Source organism: Chroicocephalus ridibundus, chromosome 1 (genome assembly GCF_963924245.1).
Source record: "Chroicocephalus ridibundus chromosome 1, bChrRid1.1, whole genome shotgun sequence".
Lineage (NCBI taxonomy): Eukaryota > Metazoa > Chordata > Aves > Charadriiformes > Laridae > Chroicocephalus > Chroicocephalus ridibundus.
This window is the reverse complement of record NC_086284.1, coordinates 146,036,483-146,055,469: the sequence shown is the minus strand read 5'-3', so window position 1 is coordinate 146,055,469 and position 18,987 is coordinate 146,036,483. Positions and strand designations below refer to the sequence as shown.

Below are 18,987 nucleotides of genomic sequence, written 5' to 3'. Positions count from 1 at the left end.
CATAATTAGAGTAAATAAGTAATAATATAATTAGGTGCTGTAATTATGTAGTTATGACAGGTAGCGCTAATGCTGATAAAATGCATTATGAAACTTGCTAAGAACTGTGGACAGGGCACGCGAGAACAAAACTTTTAGGGCTTCATTTGCTAAAGTCTTTCATTCCTCCAATGGGCAAAATTATTAATTTAATTACTCTGCCAATAGCCTTTTATTTTTGCAAATGAATGGAGGCAAAAATCATAGGCTAACTCATATCTCTCTGTTTTGCTGCAAAAAATTCAGTAGCTAATCATCTACATTTTTTGCCTCCATTTATCTATTTACAGCTACCAAAGCTCAGGTGAAATCTGCGTGTACAAATTGACGTTAACCTTCACTGTTCCAGTTATCGCATTAAACTGTCTCCTCTGACAAATGGACACAAGGAACATTCAAAGATTGCTGTATCGATGTAATACAAGTTATGCGCATCTCTCCGGGTTTGCTAGGGATGTTATTTCTGGTCAAATGGGTCAGATAAGAAATTTTTTTCTGCAGGAATGAAAATTCAATAGGGGAATAATTCGTACAGGTTCTCAGTGCAAATGCAAGGCATGTAGCCGGCTTTTCCAAGTTTCTGTCTTTTTGGATATTGTATAATACCTGTCTGAGGTATAAAAGAGGCCTGGATAACAAACAAATAATAAAAACCTACTGTCCTGATTTAATATTCATTAAAATTTCACCTGATAACTGATATAAGATAGTGTGCAAGAAAAATGGCCATCACTGGAAGATCTGAAGTGCTTTATTCCCACTAACATCTCCATAAAGTAACTGTCCGAAAAGCTAGAGGTGTATAAACTGTGTCTTGTTTTACGATACATTTTATGCTTGATCCTTTTTTCTAAAAAGAAAAAAAACCCCAAACAATACCTTGCTTTACGAAAGCCGGATAGCTACTGATTACTTCTGTCGCTGCTCAGAGCAGTATGCTAAGCACTGAAGCAAATACCGAACTGCTGGGAAAATCAAAATCACAGGGAACGTTAAGAGTTTGCAGCTGATGTCCACAGTCCAGAGGAAGAAAGCAAAAGAGAAGTCCTCTGCCGCAAGGTCTTTTGAGGCCAGAGACATGCAAGATAATGGGAATGCCTTGAAACAAGCCACTACTGGAACGGAAATACAAGTCAGCTTCAAAACCTGTAAAAATACTGCCTTTGCGCGAGGGGTGTGTACAACATCACCTACAAGTTTCCTTCCCTGTCTTGAACTGGAAAACTGGGGAAATGAAGTTAGATGCGTAAATAATTTCCATCCCTTTTGGCACCCAGCCTTTCAAATAATATTCCAAAACAAGAAAACCATTGTATTCCTAGTTGTTTTTTTTTTTTTTTTTTTTTCCCCAGTTGTGCTATCAGCAAGCCTTCAAACCAGATGCTTCACTGTTTGCTGGACAAATGATACATGAAAAAGACTGAGAGTCATAATACAGACAGTCATATTTTTGGGTCCTGGGGGGTCGGGGCAATGGAGAAAAGAGACTATCAGAAATTGTAGACTTCTTCCCTGGTGCGTAGTTAATACTGATGACCATTTCAATGTTACTTTTTGCAATCCTTTGCAAGACAGTAGTAGACAAGTACAAATAATAATTGGTTCCTAACTACAGGTGTAGGGGTAGTGAGGATGGTACATGGAACTAAACTCTACTTTCTATTAAAGAAGTTACTGCAGCATACTCCAAAATTTTGACCTATGTGTATTTAAGGACGGATTTGAGTCTTGAAGGTTGGATTTGGGTAGAAATCCTAAGTAATCCGGCTGTGGAAACACAGAATTTGGGTTTGATCCATTAAAGCTACAGAAGCGGCCACAAAGACACACCTAATCATAATAAAAACTAGTAGAGCTAAGAGAGCTTTTCCAGGAGTATGAGTCAAGGAGTTTTTTTCAGCCATATTCTCTATCACCTGAAATATAAAATCTCATTCCACCTTGTCCCCTTCAAAGAGGTCCTGAGACTGCCCTGTTCTTCCAACCACCCTATTTTTATCACTATTTGTCGCATTTGCATGCTCCAGCAATGAGGCGATTCCACTGGAAAGCCCCAGTTCCCTTGTGAAAGGTTAACTTGAAGTCTGACTCTCTTGCCAGATCCTAACCAGAACTTGGTCTCTTACCAGGGACTTGGTCACCTCTCCCAGCATCACAGAAGTGGTTGCTCAGCTTTCAGTCCATCACAAAGTCTGAATCAGCTCCTCTCTCCATCTTCAGGACAAAAATCATACCTCAGGCTCAATTTCTGCATGGAATGCATCTTACGTGCTTGTCACGTAATTTCATTGCTATCACGCTGTGTTTGAAACACACCAAACACATATGCTACATCAACTCATACAGCTGACAGCTGCAAAACTGTCAGCAGCATGAGCTGGTGTTCGAGTGTCTTCCTTTTGACTCTTCCTTTGGTCATAGGCAAAGCTGTATCTCTAAATCTCTTCTTCCAGTTGAATATCATACTTCCAGAATACTCCACTCTTCCAGTCAGATTATTTGCTTTCATTTCTTAATATTCCTGGTACCATGTGGTATACAGTAATCTCTCCAGCTCCAAGAGAGAGTGTCTATTTTTTTGTTCACTTAAGCATTTCCAATGGCTTCTTCTGTGCAGCACTAGTATTTCTGCAGCACACCTTCCCTAGCATTTGTACCAGGGAATTTAAACTACACAAAAATACTATTACTAATCCCACATCAGCTACTTTGTAGTTTGTTCAAACATTTGTTTCCCTTTTTCCCCCCCAATCCTCCATTCTCTTTTCCATTCCATGTAACCTTTACACTTCTAGGTTCATATGTACCCCTCCCACCATCCAGAATAACCAGTAACTTTATACATACCCATGGAAAAAACAAGTCTTCCTTCAGAAGGCTCAATAATCCCAAAATATGGATTATTATTAACCACTTAAACCACCAACATTCTGCCACAGAGGAACAGGGGCTTTGAGAAATCATTTCAGTGCTTGAGGTCACATGTGTTTTGGTGCTTTTCTGTTAATATTTTAGATATTCAAACAGGAGTTCCCACCATTAATGCAAACGTAAAATACATTAGTGAATTACATCAGAAAAGTCAAACCGCTGCTGCCACAGGATGAATACACTTACTATGAATATTAATGCATCCCTTGGAATTAAACATTAATACTTAACACACATAGTCGCAAAGTTTAAAATCATACAAACACTGCAGGGAGAGGAAGAGGAGTAGAGAAGGAACAGACAAATAGGACAAGCCCTAGAGTCTGGACATGTTATTGATTCCACGAACGAAAGTGCATTTCTGAGATAAGGTAAAATATTTTCACGTGTAAGAGGACAACTTGCCACTATGAATAGTTTCTTGTAATGGAACAGAGGACATGAGCATTTGTTTTAGTTTTTCTATCTTGCCCATCATACTGTAGAAGTGTAGATCCATTACTGCCTAACAGTATAAACGCCCCGAGCTGGGCAATGAGACTGGCGGTTCAAAATTTCCACGGACCCAGGCTGCTCCTCTGTACCTGAGCACTGAATTCCCATCACCTGCCACACCACCCTTCCATGTAGCGGTAACAGCACTTAGAAAAGCTCCATTTCATCACAGTATTCAAGCATGCACTCCTGTCTAAACACGAGCCATTCCAATAATGCAAGTTCTTCAAGGTAAGCTCTGCATAAGCCTGCACAGTGGGCGGGAGTCATCTCCTATAACTTTAGCCAGCTCCCAATTAGGCATGTTGTCTAAACTAATCATTTAGGCTCTCAATGGAGTGAGAAAAGCAATGCCAGGCTGAGTCACCTCAGCTATCCTAGATACCTGTCTTAAAGCAGGATAAATAACACAGCTTTTTGCACTGACAGGGCAGGGAGCTGGGATCGATTTAAACCAGGTGGCTGACTTGAAGACAGCTGAAGTTAAAGGAGAAGAATCTTCCCCTTGGCTAAACTGAGGACTAAAAGGCCACGTGTCATCTCACTAGTGAGGCTGGGTAGTATGTACCAAAGGCCTGATGAGGGATAACAGAGCGGATACTCTCAATAAGAAATGTGGCTCCAAACATGCATAAACAGCAAAGCCTCATGCCGTTGAGTTACAGCCTCCTCTGGGATTCAGACATATGCCAGCTCTGCAACCACAGACCCTGGCACAGACCCTGCGCGGTGCAATACCTGCCAGGAAGTCCACGGGAAGAAAAGGCTGCACCAGAATGTCCCAGCAGGTAGGAAGAATTCCTCAAAAATGAAACCCCAAGCCAGACAGCCTTGATAATCCATCCCTGTCTCACCAGAACAAACCCAATCCTTGGCAGCAGGCTAGAAATGAAATGTAATCGAACATCCCTCTGCCATCAAACTTCTCTCTCGGAATCCAAGTCATACTCTCACCGCTTCACGAGGCAGTTTCTTTAGCTCTTCAATTCCCAGCAGCAGCTCTTCTCAGTCTTTTCAATAGCTTGTTCAGAGCAGTCATAGGAGAAAAGCACTAGCCCTCAACACTGACCCTGCGTTTCACTGTTCAGCAGGAGATGTTATTTTTCTGGACAGCAGCCCAGAGATACTGGACAAAGCCGGAGCAGCAGCAGATGTTACGATGCATGCTCTTCTGCCCCTGGTTTGGCTAATGAGGCAGCAGAACCCACAGAGCATGAGAGCACAAACGCCAAACTGGAGACTGTGGACTGTGCCTTCACCTTTTTTATGATGTTTAAGACTGGGCTTTGTTGCAGACTGTCTAAGACATGTGAAAAGATCTTTAAAAATACAGATCGATGCCTCCTATTGTTTAGACAGAGCGAAAAAGAAATATTCCCTGCTCTAGCTGCAAGGAGCATCTTTCAGTTGCATAAAGCACGTGCCCAAATTGACTTACCACAATCATTTGTGCCACGTAGCTCTCTGGGCCAGTGTATTCAGTTGGATCTTTAACTTTGACAAGAACTATAAAGTACAAATAATGCCACATGTTGTGTTCTGACTTTATATGCTCCTCAAATGAAACAGTCTTGTTATCAAATTTATCTCTCTCCAGTCCTGCAAAACGACATGAACATAATGCAAAAAAATAAACTTCAACATGAAACTACCCAAATCTGTTAAATATGTTAGAGAACGGAACTTAACTTAATTCAAAGGATCATAAATGTGAAGGATCTTAATTTAAAAGCTATAACCGCATACAGTAACTGCCAGGAAAGAAATACCAGGCCAGAAGGCATTCCTGACAGAATTCTTTCAGTGCAGCGTTTATTCTCTTTTGTGATATTTCCTCTTAATAACAATAACAATATAATAAATACGTTACAGTTTTACAGTGCCTTCTACGCTGAGGGCTATAAAGTGCTTTACAAGTGTTGGCTCCGATTCTTTCTAAATGTATACTGGTAAGCACGCAGCGTGCAATCTAGGTCCTGATCTTGCAAAGATTTATGCACACGTTTAGCATCAAGCATGTGAATACTCTCACTTAAGCTGCAGTGGGATTGTTTGTGGCGCTTAAACTTAGCAGTGAGGGTGAGTCTCCGCAGGTTTGTAGTCACACAATGTTCACAGAGCTGCAGTCGTAAGATTTTTTTTTTTTTCCCTGTAACAAGTCAAATCTCTGAAGAAGAATACCACAGTGAGGAAGGACAGGATTCACAAACGTTTCCCTCAGTGTTACAGCTTTCCCCCCTGGATCTCTTGTAGAGCCTTCCACAGACACTAAAGCCGTTGTGTTCTGCACAACGTTCATCCCTGTCAGTACAACCATGGAAACAACACCCAGACTACAAAAAGGAAAATATTTCTAAAGTCTCCCAGGGGAGTGAAGGTCTGCCTCTCTTTGTGAGAGCACCTCAAAATAAGTGGGTTTATCCATGGGTTTTGTGGGGATGATTTTAATTTAATTCTTTTGTTCCCCGTTTCATATCACCTTCTGAGACAGACGGATTCTGCCGTTGTTACACTTCTGGAATGCACTGTGCTGTGAAATAGCAAGCTGTACTTTCATCTACATCACGCTTTGTGAAATAAAGTCAGCAGCTGCACCATCTCCATTAGTGGTGATGATGCGCGTGTGAGACACGGCCCTTCTCCCTCAGATCCTGGGTGGAGACTGTGAAGCTACTTCTCAGTAAAGCTAGCTTTTGATTCCTAAACCACATCTTTTTTCCTACTGAAAGGGAATAAATTTGGCACCAAACTCTACCATTTTTACAGTCTTTCCTTGTAGAAGATAACCACTCCTTAGGTTCGTGCTTTGTTTATTGAGGAATAGTTCATTTTACTCCTTTCCCAATCAAATGTCTCAATAGTTCAGTAACACCTACCACAGATGAAACAGGTTGTCTTTAGTATTTCCTCTTTTTTTTGCTTTTCACTCCTGAGATCAGCAAATGTATCAATGATGACTCCAAAGATGAGGTTCAGAACAATAATAATGACAATGAAGTAAAACAGAAGATCATAAACAACTCGCGCAGCAAACAAGGGCTCCTAAAACAATAATAAGGTTGCAATAAGATATAAAAATAGCACACCTCTAAAATATTAAACAGCATTTTCACAGTAGCTCATGCAAAGCTATGCATCTTTCTTTTCATATGCCAAATTCTGCTAGCCTTACTCATAGAAATATAGAGGGACTATCTATGTCACTAAGCAAAGAAGATTTGACTTCACATGCTTTTATTGCTTTGGGACTCCTGTTGTCCTTTACGTTGTTTCACGCAGCACAAAGAGGAGGCTAGCTTGTGTACCGGATGCAGCATAGATGCGTTAGTGTAGTGCTCGACTGAAGATAACTGCCTTGCCAGTACAGGAACGGGGATATACAGTTTCTAGTACCCACTGAGAGCAATGATAGCTCTTCTTAATACTGCCTTTTGGCATGCAGGGATATGATTACAGTACATCCTTGTGGAATATTCCAGGCTAATGCCAAGTTTTCACACCAAACAGATGGAAACCAGGGGAGCGTGCTTGTGTGATGCCAAGGCCAGGCTACTATACCCTGCACCCAAGCAAGGCACGCTGATGGTTTTAGCACTGTGCTAATGTAGTCAATACGGCTGCAAGCTGGCTCAGGGTGGGCAGACCAAGCTCGTGTCTTTCAGGACCACAACCTGCACGTGTACACACACATGAAGTGCTCATATTCCCCATTTCATCAAACTCTTGTTTTGACATCGTAGCTACTTTCAGTCTTGCAAAGGCTGGACTGGACTCCCACTGACACCTCCAAAAATAGCAAAGTTGTTCTGTGGCAAACAGGAGATGACACTCAGTGTTGAGGAGGAGGAACATAAAACCCGAGTCCTCTTCTTCACCATGATACTGACTTGGAAGTCGCTGCCTTCTCAGTTTCTCACACATTCATTGGGATAACAATGCTACCCTTTGTGAAGTCCTTTAATGCAGTTAGCATTAAATAACTGCTAAGTGGCAAGGGTCACTTTCAAAGTCTGTAAGTGTTTAAAGACTTCATGGGGATGCACTATGGTTCCTGCAGTATCTCCCAGTCTATGACTTAGGACCTAGATTCTTACTACTAGCACAAGAAGTTCGTCCATTCAGACCTGAGTTATTTGTCTCTGGACTCCTGCAAGCCCTGCTGAGATCCTACTGGTGAATTTAATCCTTGTGTTATGGTGTGGCTCACCAAGCAAAAGGCTGCTAGATTGCCTTTATTTATGATGTTCTTTTAGAACTTCAATACAAACCCATAAAACCACACAGATATTATGAGTAGTCCTTAAATGAATTGGATTTTGGAAGAAACTTCTGGAAGAGGACATATACCACAATATATGAAATTCTGTTTTGACTTTGATATTGGTTGAGTACAAGTAAACAATAGGACCTATTCCAGGTTTCAGTTAAAAATTCACCTTGTGTTTTACAGTGGAGAGTCTTGACATAAACTTATCAATCAATCCCTTTCAAAAGGTTGCATTTATAATTCCTAGTGTAATAGGAGACTGATCCAATACAGCAACACTTCTTAGCAGTGCTTGGAAGGTTACAATATGCTCCAGTTTTCCAGAAGGAAAGTTAACTACCTCGACTTCCTTTCTTCAAATATCATCATCGCACCAAGCTTAGCCCTTCCCGTTAAATATTCCATCTAGGATGTAAAAATTACATGGATAAATCAACTGTGTGACACTACAGCAGGCTAGATACAAACACTGTATATAACCTCCAAAAATTGACTTTGGCATTCATGAGATGCGCAGGGAGTAATGCATTTCCTCAGCCAAAATACTTACATCTTTGGAAGGTTTCCTGAGCACGTCTCCCACACCACCACCATTTCGCAGGCCTTGGTTTAATACAGTCACAATGCACATGAGCAGGGTGTCACACGTCCTTTCTATCCCATCCTCCTCCTCTTCACCTGCAAACAGGAGAGCAGCAGCTTTAGGAATCACAGAATCTAACGATCACTCAATCAGACAAAGCCACAATTCTGTGTTAGAGAAAGCAACTGCAATACACATCTGCCTCTCATACTTTTCAGCGAGAATTTCACTGATCTTCCCTATCCATTCACAGATCACTGCTGGTGATGTACTCAGGCACCTCAGGCATACTTAGCCAGAAGAGAGACAGAGAAAATCCCAAGCAGTTCTCCCACCAGTAACTCTGTTAATGACCCAGAGCTGCCATCTCTATTCACGGGAGCAGCCCTTTTCCTTGCAAGTACTCCCACTGGTTTCAGTATGACTTTGTCAGTGAGCCTCCTAAGTGTGCGGCTGACACATAGAGGAGAAGCAATATAAACACAGAATTAGAAGCACATTGGTAAAAGGATTGTCTTCCAGTGAAATCATTCCTCTACCTACCCATGTACAAGCCAAGTCATGTTAGCATTCAAAATCATTAAGGAGGGGTTGGCTTTTATAAGAGTAAATCTGTCCACGATCTTTCCACTAGCACATGTGCGCAAGCACAGGTCTGATATACATTAAATGAAAGACTGTCCCTGACCTCAGCTTGAAAACTTGGATTCTATTCTTATCTCTGCTGCAGAGCTTCTGCGTGGTTTTGGCTGAGCCACAGAGGGTACTATTGTGCAGGAGATATTTGAACGTGCAGAGGAGCTGGGCTGGAACACCAGTCCCCGGGGGGACTTAGTCCGCCCCGGCCAGAATTCCTCCCACCACGCACTCAGCCCCGTGCTGTGGCTGCATCAGCAGGCTCCTTTTGAAGAGCCCTGCTTGAGTTGTTCCCTGTGCCCTGCTGGCTTGCACTGAAGGGTCAGGACTGTGACTGCTGTTTCTCCCGCCTTCCTTTCTCTTTAGGGATACATTTGCTTAAGCAGTGAAGGCAGCAATTCTCACTTGGTTTGCTTCATGCACTTATTGGAACAGAGTTTAATAAATAACAACATCCTGCTGCGATAGTTAACTGAAATAGAATACTTAACAGCCCCAAACCACCACATCTGGGGCACTGAGATTTTGATAAACTGAATTGACTGAAAGCACTCACATTACAGACAAGCCATTTGGATTTAAACCGTGGGTTCCCAAATTGAGGTGTAGGCATCACAATTGGTATTTGCAGAACAGAGCTGGTATCTGCTGCCTTTGCCATCACTACTTTTGCTATGCAAGCAATTAAATGAGAAAGAACTCCTGATTTAAGGAACTCTGAGTAAAAAGAAAAGCAAAAGCAGACAGAAGGACACACTTCCCTCTTACCTATACGGTCACTACAGACACTACTACCACTAGTAAGTCCAGATTTTTTACAAAAATGCTTAAATATTGAAACTGAAAGGATTGAAACAACAAAACCTTTTCTTCTCTGTCACACCTGGAAATTTTTTACTTAGTCATACCAATTCATCTCCTCTGCTTTTGTACCCTGCCTTTATTTCCTCCTCCTAAACATTACTCCATCAATTTTTCTGGAGCTAACATCTGTGCTTGCAAAGATGACCGTCCACAAGACAAATTAAAAACCTTTATACAAGAACAAGATTTTCACTGCTTACAAGACCAGGGTCAGATGCTGGAGACAGCAGATGGTCAGATTCTGGTGAATGGTTAAGGATAAACCAGGGCTACAAACTGGAAGGTGCAACACCAGAGAGAGTTATCTGCTAGAAACCCTAACTCACAACTCTCCATGTCCACCAAGATGCAAATTCAGAGCAAGCCCATGCTTCAGAAAGACACAAGATACCACTCATCAGCTCACTGGCACATCTTACAACACAGAGAAACGGCATCCCACACTGCATCCAGAAAAGCAAGCTCAGGTTGCTCTTTGTCAGAGAATCAGACAGCAGACAGTCTGAAGTTGGCAGAAACCTCCAGTGCAGTAATGTAGGCTGTGGGGAATGTACAGACTCCCGTGCATTTACTCTACTTCCACTCCCAGACGTGGAGCAACAAGTGCTACCTTCAGTCTGGGAGCCAGATAACCCTGCAGGCGCATGTTCTGCCCTAGCTGCTTTGCCCTGGTGCTCAGCACCACTCATAGCCCAGACTCAGCCCCTGTCGACACAGACTATGCCCATACTACCAAAAGGAGTGGATCTGTAGAGTGAAACGTTGCTAAGGACCCAATGTTGACACTAACTGAGGTTCAAGGGGTTTTATTTACAACTAGTTCCAGCCTAGTGAGAGGCCCATTACTGGCTAGACAGCATCAGGCAGACTGAATTAAACTGCATCAGAAGACAAAGGTAATGCAGGTTATGCACTAAGACCACCCCACAATGTTAACCACAGGGCAGTAAGTGGGATGATAGGAAGATTTACATCAAAGATCCGCAACTGATGGCCCCCAGCTACGTGGCTTCTGGGCCTGATCTCCAACGCAAGTACAGGCACGGGAGACACACATGGGAATCCATGTGGGTCTAGCTGAACTTGCAAAGAGCGGTACCAGACCTGGGAGTGGAATGAGTCTTTGAAAATGTCCCCTTCCACAAGCAGATATCCGTACACTTTTCTAGCACAGGCCTTTATGGGCTACAGGGCACAAAGAGCCACATATTGTAGAATGTGAAGTTCCTTTAAGTCACTAAGAGCTTCACCAGGCAAAGACTTAAGTGATATGGAAATGCCACTGGAGTGAAGAGTGGGAGACTCCAAGGGAGACGAGACAAAATATTTTTATGCTGACAGCTCAAAGCAGCAGTGAGGAAGCAGGCTGCAGACAAGGGATGCTCTTTGAGCAGAGCAGACTGGCTCCCAAGTTAACTCCCTCACCAACATGAGCAATGACTGAGCACACGTTCAACCAGTGAAACTCAAGGTAGAAGCACAGGCCCACCAGAACAAGCACAGTCTCACCAGAACAAATGATTAGCAGTGATCTGATCCAAAAAGCAACATGTTTATGTCTCCACTCTGGACCTGAGATGCCATTGATAACATTTTATGTTTTGTACAGACAGCTGCATACTTCTTCATGCTGCTACAATGTGAATTCCACCAAATCTCAGGCCTTTGCATTCCACCATGCTCATGCTTTTGCCAGAAGGGAGACATGTCCCAGGAGAAGACGGAAGGCAGAGCAGTACTTTTTGACAGGTGATTCACTGGCTAAGATGAGCAAAACTGTTCTTGCTGAATGTTGTTTTCTCAGTGTTACTGGCTAAATTACAATTCTCCTAGATTAAGTGACAGTGCACTTAGATGTTTTGTACAGCTCCCTTTCATTATTGTTTAATTTTAAAGAAACGGTATCCAAACAATAAGAAATGTGAGATTTCTATCATTTAAAGAGCTTGGCAAAAGCCACACTGCTTCTCTTTTGACTGATTGATTACTCTTTGAATGCAGCAGCTTTGCCAATAGCTCTTAGACTGTTTTCTCTATCTAGTCAGACAGCTTCCCATGTTGTTTATGAGGCCTGTTTACACACCAGCTGGGGAGAAAAAGCCTACTTTTATAGCCCTCTCCCTCAAACCCTTGTAAAAACTCAAAAATTAGTAGTGGAAGAACAAAGCATGTGAAACAGCCTTATACTGGAACATAGGATAGGAAGGGACGACTTAGGTCCTCGGTTTCAGCTCCCAGCAACCACAGCCAACTGCGGCAGTGAACATTTGAAGCCTGTAGACCATGCACTGTGCACACATCCACACTGCAGAGGCCACCACACACTAAAACAACATCTGTAGTGAAAGACCAACCACAACTGGACTGTGCCACAGGACGAGAGTAAGAGAGATAAAGTAGCTCCACCATCCAAGGTCTCTGTCTAGCAGCACGTTTGGCCAACAGAACTCCCAAGTGACCCTGTAGCCTCAAACTATAGAAGAGGGCAAAGCACTCTGCCAGCTTGATCTAGGAAAAATTCCTTCCTGACCCAGTATCTGGTAACTGGTATCTGGTAACCGCCCCAACAGGAAACACTGGTCAGACCTTTTATTTTAACTGAGCATATTTAAAGTTGGCAGGGTCCTTCGGACAGATAGGTCAGATTCTTAATGCAGGTATCAAAATGAAACCAGGTGGACTCATCTGCTGAACCAGGGCTCTTCACTTGCCACAAGCATGAAGTAGTAACGCAACTTATCTATCGCGAAAAAGGCTTGGAACAGCCTGCATTTCCTTGCATTTGCCACAAGCTAAGAATGCACAGATGGATTGCTGCCTGTGCTTAGCTGAGCCACAGTAACTCATTAAGACACAGTAACTTGACCCTGGATCTGGGCAAGTTGCAAACTAAGCTCGAAGCCTTGATGAAGTTGAGCACTTCCGACTTAAAACACCGATCATCACTTCTCACGCTAGGAAAAGTCTCTGCAATAATCATACACAAATCCCTCAGTTTTAGCTGATCATCGGTTTGGAGGAACTTTTGTACTAACCTGGATTAATGATTGGGATGCTTGTGGAACAGTTCTCTTTTGCACAGGCTCCCATCATTGATGTGAGGGTTGTAGTGGGGACTTCGCCAATATCTGTAGAAAAAGCAGAATATTGACAAAAAGACAGCTACTACATTGATACTAAGTTTTAAATCATTATTTTCTAGAAACGAATCAATGAGTTGAAAACTTGAGAAGAAAAAGCAGAACAAATTATACCACCAATTCCTCCTTCCTCAAGCAGTCTGCCTCAACAGCTCAAAGTAATCACAAGGAACAAAACCACAGTTTTATATTTACTGTATATCACAGCTATTCCCATTTCATCTCCTGAAATTAATGAATCTACATCAAATGCTGCTACTTCTGGTTAGAACAAAATATATTCAAAGCAAGAAACAACTGTCAGATATGAAAATAATGTCAGTTTTAAAACAATTAGATAAATTATTCACAAAAGCTGACAAGAAGGACACCAAGCTGATGTTCAGTTATCCTGAATGTAGAATATTTAAGAGTCTTCAAGGATTATAACACAGTTTGGTACTCATTTGTAAATATGTATGGGTTTGTGTAAAACACTAATTTAACATTCCCAAAGTGGGTAAATGTGTACATCAGCTTGATTTTATCAAACCAATTTTATCTTGTGCATCTTGCAACAACTTCCTGCATTTCAAATCAGAGATACAAAAAGGTTTAAGGAGAAAAAATGAAGGCAAAACCATACAACCAAAGCAAAAGCCTAAGACAATCTGCGTAACACAGAAAATGTCCACTCTGACTTTCTCTTTGTGCCACTTTATAAAGCAAAAATTTAAAGCACTTGTCTTGGAACGCATAATGTGCCATTAGTATATCATCAGCATATTTTCTTTATGAGTTTTTGATCAGGAATGGCAATGTATAAAGCCAGCAAGAATATACCCACACCACAAAAATCTGCCAAAAATCCCAACAGAAGAAACACAAACAGGAACTACTGCACTGGACCAGACCAGGGCTTCGTGTAGCCTCGCATCCATTCTTCTAAGATGGTCACAATTACCTTTCACCAAAGTGAAACTTCACATTGTAACTTCTGTCCCCAAAATGAATGGTAAGTCAAATATAAGCCAACCCAGCCCTTTTAAGATGATCAGTGGCAAAACAAATCCGTTGGGTTCCTTTTTTATCACAGGGTATCAAAACAGCTACACGGGTACACCATACCCACGAGTTCTGAATGACCTTTTCCTTGTTTGTACGCTTTAGAGCCTGAAATAACAAATTTAGGAAAAATGTAGCAAATACTGAGCGCACACAGTGCGGGATGGGCTCCATGAGTTGTTCTGTGCTTGCCTACAGCTTTGAGAGCTCAGCGTTTGGGAAAATCACGCCTCTTAATTTAATGGCAAGCTATTCCCAGGTATTTCTATGCAGACAGTTACTTCTCTGCCCATGCTCCCAGCAGGCTGGCTGGCAGCTTATTACAAAGGTCTCGACAGACCAGACTTGGCTTTTTTCTAGCAGAGCAAGTTTGTAACTCTCTGTCCATATTGGTAAATGATCTCATTCCGGAAAGCTGAAATCCTGGCCGTGTAAAAACTGGTTATAAACCTCCCAATGATGTTACTAAAGCCAGGATTATACACCAATGGTGATGTTTGTGAAATACAAACTGAATTAAAAGGTGCTCCAGGAAATCTCCTATCAGCAGAAGTGTGGATTCTGTAAAAAATTTCTGCTGGATGAAGCTTAAAAAGTAATCAAATGAATACATCTACTGAACACGTTAAGATTACATGCCTCATGCAGTACACAGAAAATACTATGAGCTGCTTTTAAGGTGGGATGAGAACCAAGAGAATTCACTTGGAGTTGCTTCCAAATACTTAGGAAATTTAGCATTTTTTTTTTTTTTTAAATATTAGCATGAGTTTGAAAAGAAAACGTAACAAATTGAATGTGAGTGTTAGATTTTAGAATTTCAACAGATAAGCCTAGGCTAAAACAACCCTATACACGTTAAATTTTACCCAGAGAGTAGTTGTGTCCTACAGTATACGGAGTTAGTTCTGCTCCCACAGATACAAATAAAAAAATTCAATTTTCTCAGATGAAAGTTAGGTTAGGCAGACGGAAAAGGTATATGTCGGAAGCAAATTTTAATATAAAACTTAATACCTGCCACAGGGGTCCTGATTTTCAACCTGTCGACCTCCATGATAAAGTCATCTTTCAAGAAGAGGAACCCAATGATGGAGAAGAGATAAACTAGGATGAGGGCTAGCACTGCAGTGAGGATAATGGAACGACCATTCCGGGTAACACTTTTTATCACATTTAGCAATGTCTCCTCTCTGTACACCAAATCAAACAGCTGGGAAAAGCACAGAGTAGAGGAAAAATGAATACAAATGAGGCAATATATAGATGCTACACAGGAAAACAATCTGAACTGCTGAAACATACATCTAGCCACGTTCTAAATTCTCAGCTTCAGAAACACACAATTCACATTGATTTCAGTGGGAGCTAGGCTTGCTTCTAAGAGGAATTTAGCACAGAACTTTAAATTTTAAGAGAGATTATAGCAAAATACAAAGTTACAAAGTATACATTATATATGAGCCTGATCCAGATGCGGGTAATGGTTACCAACAAGATCCATTGTTTACCCATGTTCAAAATCAGCCTAAATTAAAATTAAAAAACAGTGTCGTCATACAGTGGATCTACATCTACAAATCAATTTTTCATGTTATTTGCCATTTGATAAACTGTAACTAAAAACCGCACTCACGTATGCAAGCAATTACATGTCTGTAAACTGTTTCTTTGAGCTCATAGCATCATATAAAAGTGACTTGCATATACAAAGAACGGGGTCATCTGTTTTCAGGACAAAGTTAATTTCATTGCACTGTTTGTATAAAACTAGAAACCTTTGTTCTTCTTTACCCTGCACTATATGCTTTCCTGGTACTTAACTTTAAAGAAAAGTATACATTAAGACAATACTGCTTTAACTGCCAAAGGCCTAAAACAGCAATTATATGTGCTAAGAGTTTTTCAAGACACTATAGCTTTTTTTCTCTTGCAGTTTTATTGATGTTTTATAGCGCTTTGGACCTTATCTATAATGTATGTATTTCTACTTCAAAACACACAGATTATAGATACAAAGTGACACACTATGATTTATCAAAATGGTCTATAGAAGAAGGTATTAGTCACAATCCACAAGATCTGAAATCCACAGCCGTGTGAAAGGATTAATAATAAAGGAAGAAAGAGGAAAGACAGTTACCGTTCATTCTGTATAAGACAAAGCTTAAAATGAGGAAAAAATATTAAGAGTTTAGAATATTTCCACTACAAAGTGAACACCTGGAAGTAACTTTGGAACATGGACAATTACAACATCCATGAATCATGGATATTTGTCAATAGCAGTCACTGAAATAAATAAGTACATAAAATGTTTCTTAAACTACTTTCAATGGGAGCTCTACCAGAGTAAGGACTGAACCCCTGAACATTTTCGTGTGCTTATCACACCTTTGTGAAATGCTGGGAGCTCACCACTCTTCAGGAAGGCGAGAAAAATACAACAGGAAAGCGAACCCATGTAAATGACCACAATTTAGTCAGTCTCCCTACGAGTATCACACACTCCAGTATAAGGCAAAAGGATTAGAAAACAAGCGCAGTGAAACACCTTTTACTGCTATTCAGCATGAAGGGAGCAGTTAGCTGAGTTTAGCATAATTTTGTATGATTCATTTTCATTGCACCTGTATCATATTATAAAAAGGCTTTCGACCTGGATAATGGCAACAAAAGAAAATGAAAGTAGGGTACATTTAAAGTGATGGATCTTCCTGCTATGCCCGAGGCATGCCATCCCTGTTTCCCAAGTAATTTTTTATTTTTTTTATTTTTTAATTAGGGCTGGAAGACGAACTGAGGAATGACATCCTTTGGTATAAATACGATGCACACACCAGTGGACAAATCCTGTCCCAAAGACATTGTGACTGACACTGGATACAGGAACAATGTACACAGAATATATGTATGCTAGGGAAGGGCGGGAGAAAGGAGTAGGCTGTATGATGATTGTCTGAAAATAAATGAGTAATCTTTCAATTCTAAACCAGACAGAATAAGTCCTAACAGAAACAGGTTCTAATGAAAACAGCAGCTCCTAAGGGGCAGCAACACAACGGCATGCTAAAAATACATCTGATTTGGCTTGATTGTCAGGAAGAAATTGAAGACAGCTGCATGGGTAACGGTATTTTCTATTTTTGCAAAGTTTTCCCCTCCACAGAAGCACATACTTACCAGGAAACTATAGAAGAATTCGTGCACGCAGAGGCCCAGCATGCAGACCAGGACATATGCTACGTGATAGAGAAAAGCCATGTCCATGATGACCGCTCTGTAGCCACGGGTAAAAGTTCCACGGTTCCCGACAAAGCTCACCAGAAACACTATTTTGTTACAAAGCTGTGGCGGGAAAACAAAGGCTAGGTTTATTCCATCAGAAAAATCCTGATATTTATTGTTTGCATTGTTGCAGCATGCAGAAAGTCTAGATAGATTGCTTTGACTAAATGATCAACTTTTAGATAGCTGGAGTCAGATGAGAGAAACTGAATTACCAAGCCACACTGGGAACAGAGTCCATGAGAGTAAGCTGAAGTACATCACCCCTCTAAAACTGCACCGTGCCTCATTACATTGTGATTTATTTCTACACCATTAGTGAGTAGGCAGGGTGGGATTAATGTCAGAAAGCATTAAAAAAGCAACTGGGAATGGATTCCTAATAATTTTCAGTTTAGACCCGAGACTACGTAAAAGCAGCTAAGCATGCTACTACAAAGAGAACAATAGTAGTAAAACAGAAAGTGTGTGGGGTGTGTGTGTGAGATCTACCGTTTCCTTCGGATCATGTTTCTCAATATAAAATCCCTAAAAAAAAAAAAAAAAATACTGGGGGCATTTTTGAAGTATAGCATTTAAGCAACAGCATCAGATTCTCCATCGCTCCTGAGCTTCGCCTGCATGCAAACAGCAGTGCAGAAGTAAATACAAAAGGGGCTAACCTCATCTGTTTGGTAGTCCAGGACAAGCAATGAGGACCCAACGTGTTTTTTTCTTTCACAAATTTGACGTAGGCAAACACAGCCTTTACCTTTGACTGGGCAGCTTGAAGTGTGTGAAATTCTCACAGAACTGGTGGCAAACAGCCCAATACTTTGCTGCCTGGTGCTAAGGTGAATTAGTGTGTAACAATCAGACAGAAGTCTACACAGATGACTTATGAGCATGACTGTATATTTTAGCCAGCTCAGTAAACATGCCAACATAGACATGGTTAAGTTAAGAAATCTGGAAAAGGGCTGAGAGAATTTTTAATTTTGAAAACTTTTTGCTTCTTAAAAATATAGATTTAAGCTGACAAAGAAATTTGGGTCGATTTTGCCAAGCATATTGGTAGACAACATTATTCTTCTAACATGAAAAACTGTAAATTTGATTCATCTTAATTGGCAATAGTTCTTTAAATTTCATATTGTTTTTATTTTTAAAGTATTTGCATATGCACAAAACCAAAACAACTTTTTTCTTAGCTTCCCACTTTGCTGATGCTGCTGTTTCAGGATGACTGGAAATGATTTATTTTTTTGGCTTAACCAGTGAACCAGAAAAAGAAGTTCTTTGCACAGCTCTAATCAAGGGCTTTTTTAATAGGAGATGCTTAATATCTCTGCTTCTGCTGAAAGGGAAATTCTGCTTGCTTTTTAGAGTACTTACATTAGCAGCACCAAGAAGTATCAAGGTAGGACCGAGCCCTATAGTATATATAGATCTGAGAATGACAGACACCAAAAAGGGTCGAATACCAACAGGCTTGGAGATGAAAAACAGCATTGCTGTACAAAACGCCACTGCTATCCAAAGCAGGAGTGAAAACAACGGGGAGAGTGTGCCTGTATAGAGGAGAAAGGAAGATTTGAGAAAGGCATCTTTAGAGAGTCCGTTTTTCACCAAGAAACAAATCCAAAAGATCAATTCCTCTGCCAGTATAGCTAACAAAAAGCGTGATTCGTGCACCACAACCGCTGACCACAACTTGCCCT

General features: G+C 41.0%; 1 protein-coding gene across 1 annotated transcript in view; it reads right to left on the bottom strand.

Moving 5' to 3' along the window:
* The window catches only part of ITPR2 (inositol 1,4,5-trisphosphate receptor type 2), a 261,876-nt gene that overhangs the window by 17,865 nt on the left and 225,024 nt on the right, over positions 1-18,987 (bottom strand). The window contains exons 49-55 of the mRNA XM_063357290.1: positions 18,662-18,837; positions 17,183-17,347; positions 15,017-15,212; positions 12,851-12,943; positions 8,283-8,410; positions 6,342-6,507; positions 4,904-5,064 (exon numbers count right to left, since the gene is read on the bottom strand). Of these exons, the coding sequence (XP_063213360.1) occupies positions 4,904-5,064; positions 6,342-6,507; positions 8,283-8,410; positions 12,851-12,943; positions 15,017-15,212; positions 17,183-17,347; positions 18,662-18,837 (1,085 nt within the window). The remainder of the gene's footprint in view (positions 1-4,903; positions 5,065-6,341; positions 6,508-8,282; positions 8,411-12,850; positions 12,944-15,016; positions 15,213-17,182; positions 17,348-18,661; positions 18,838-18,987) is intronic.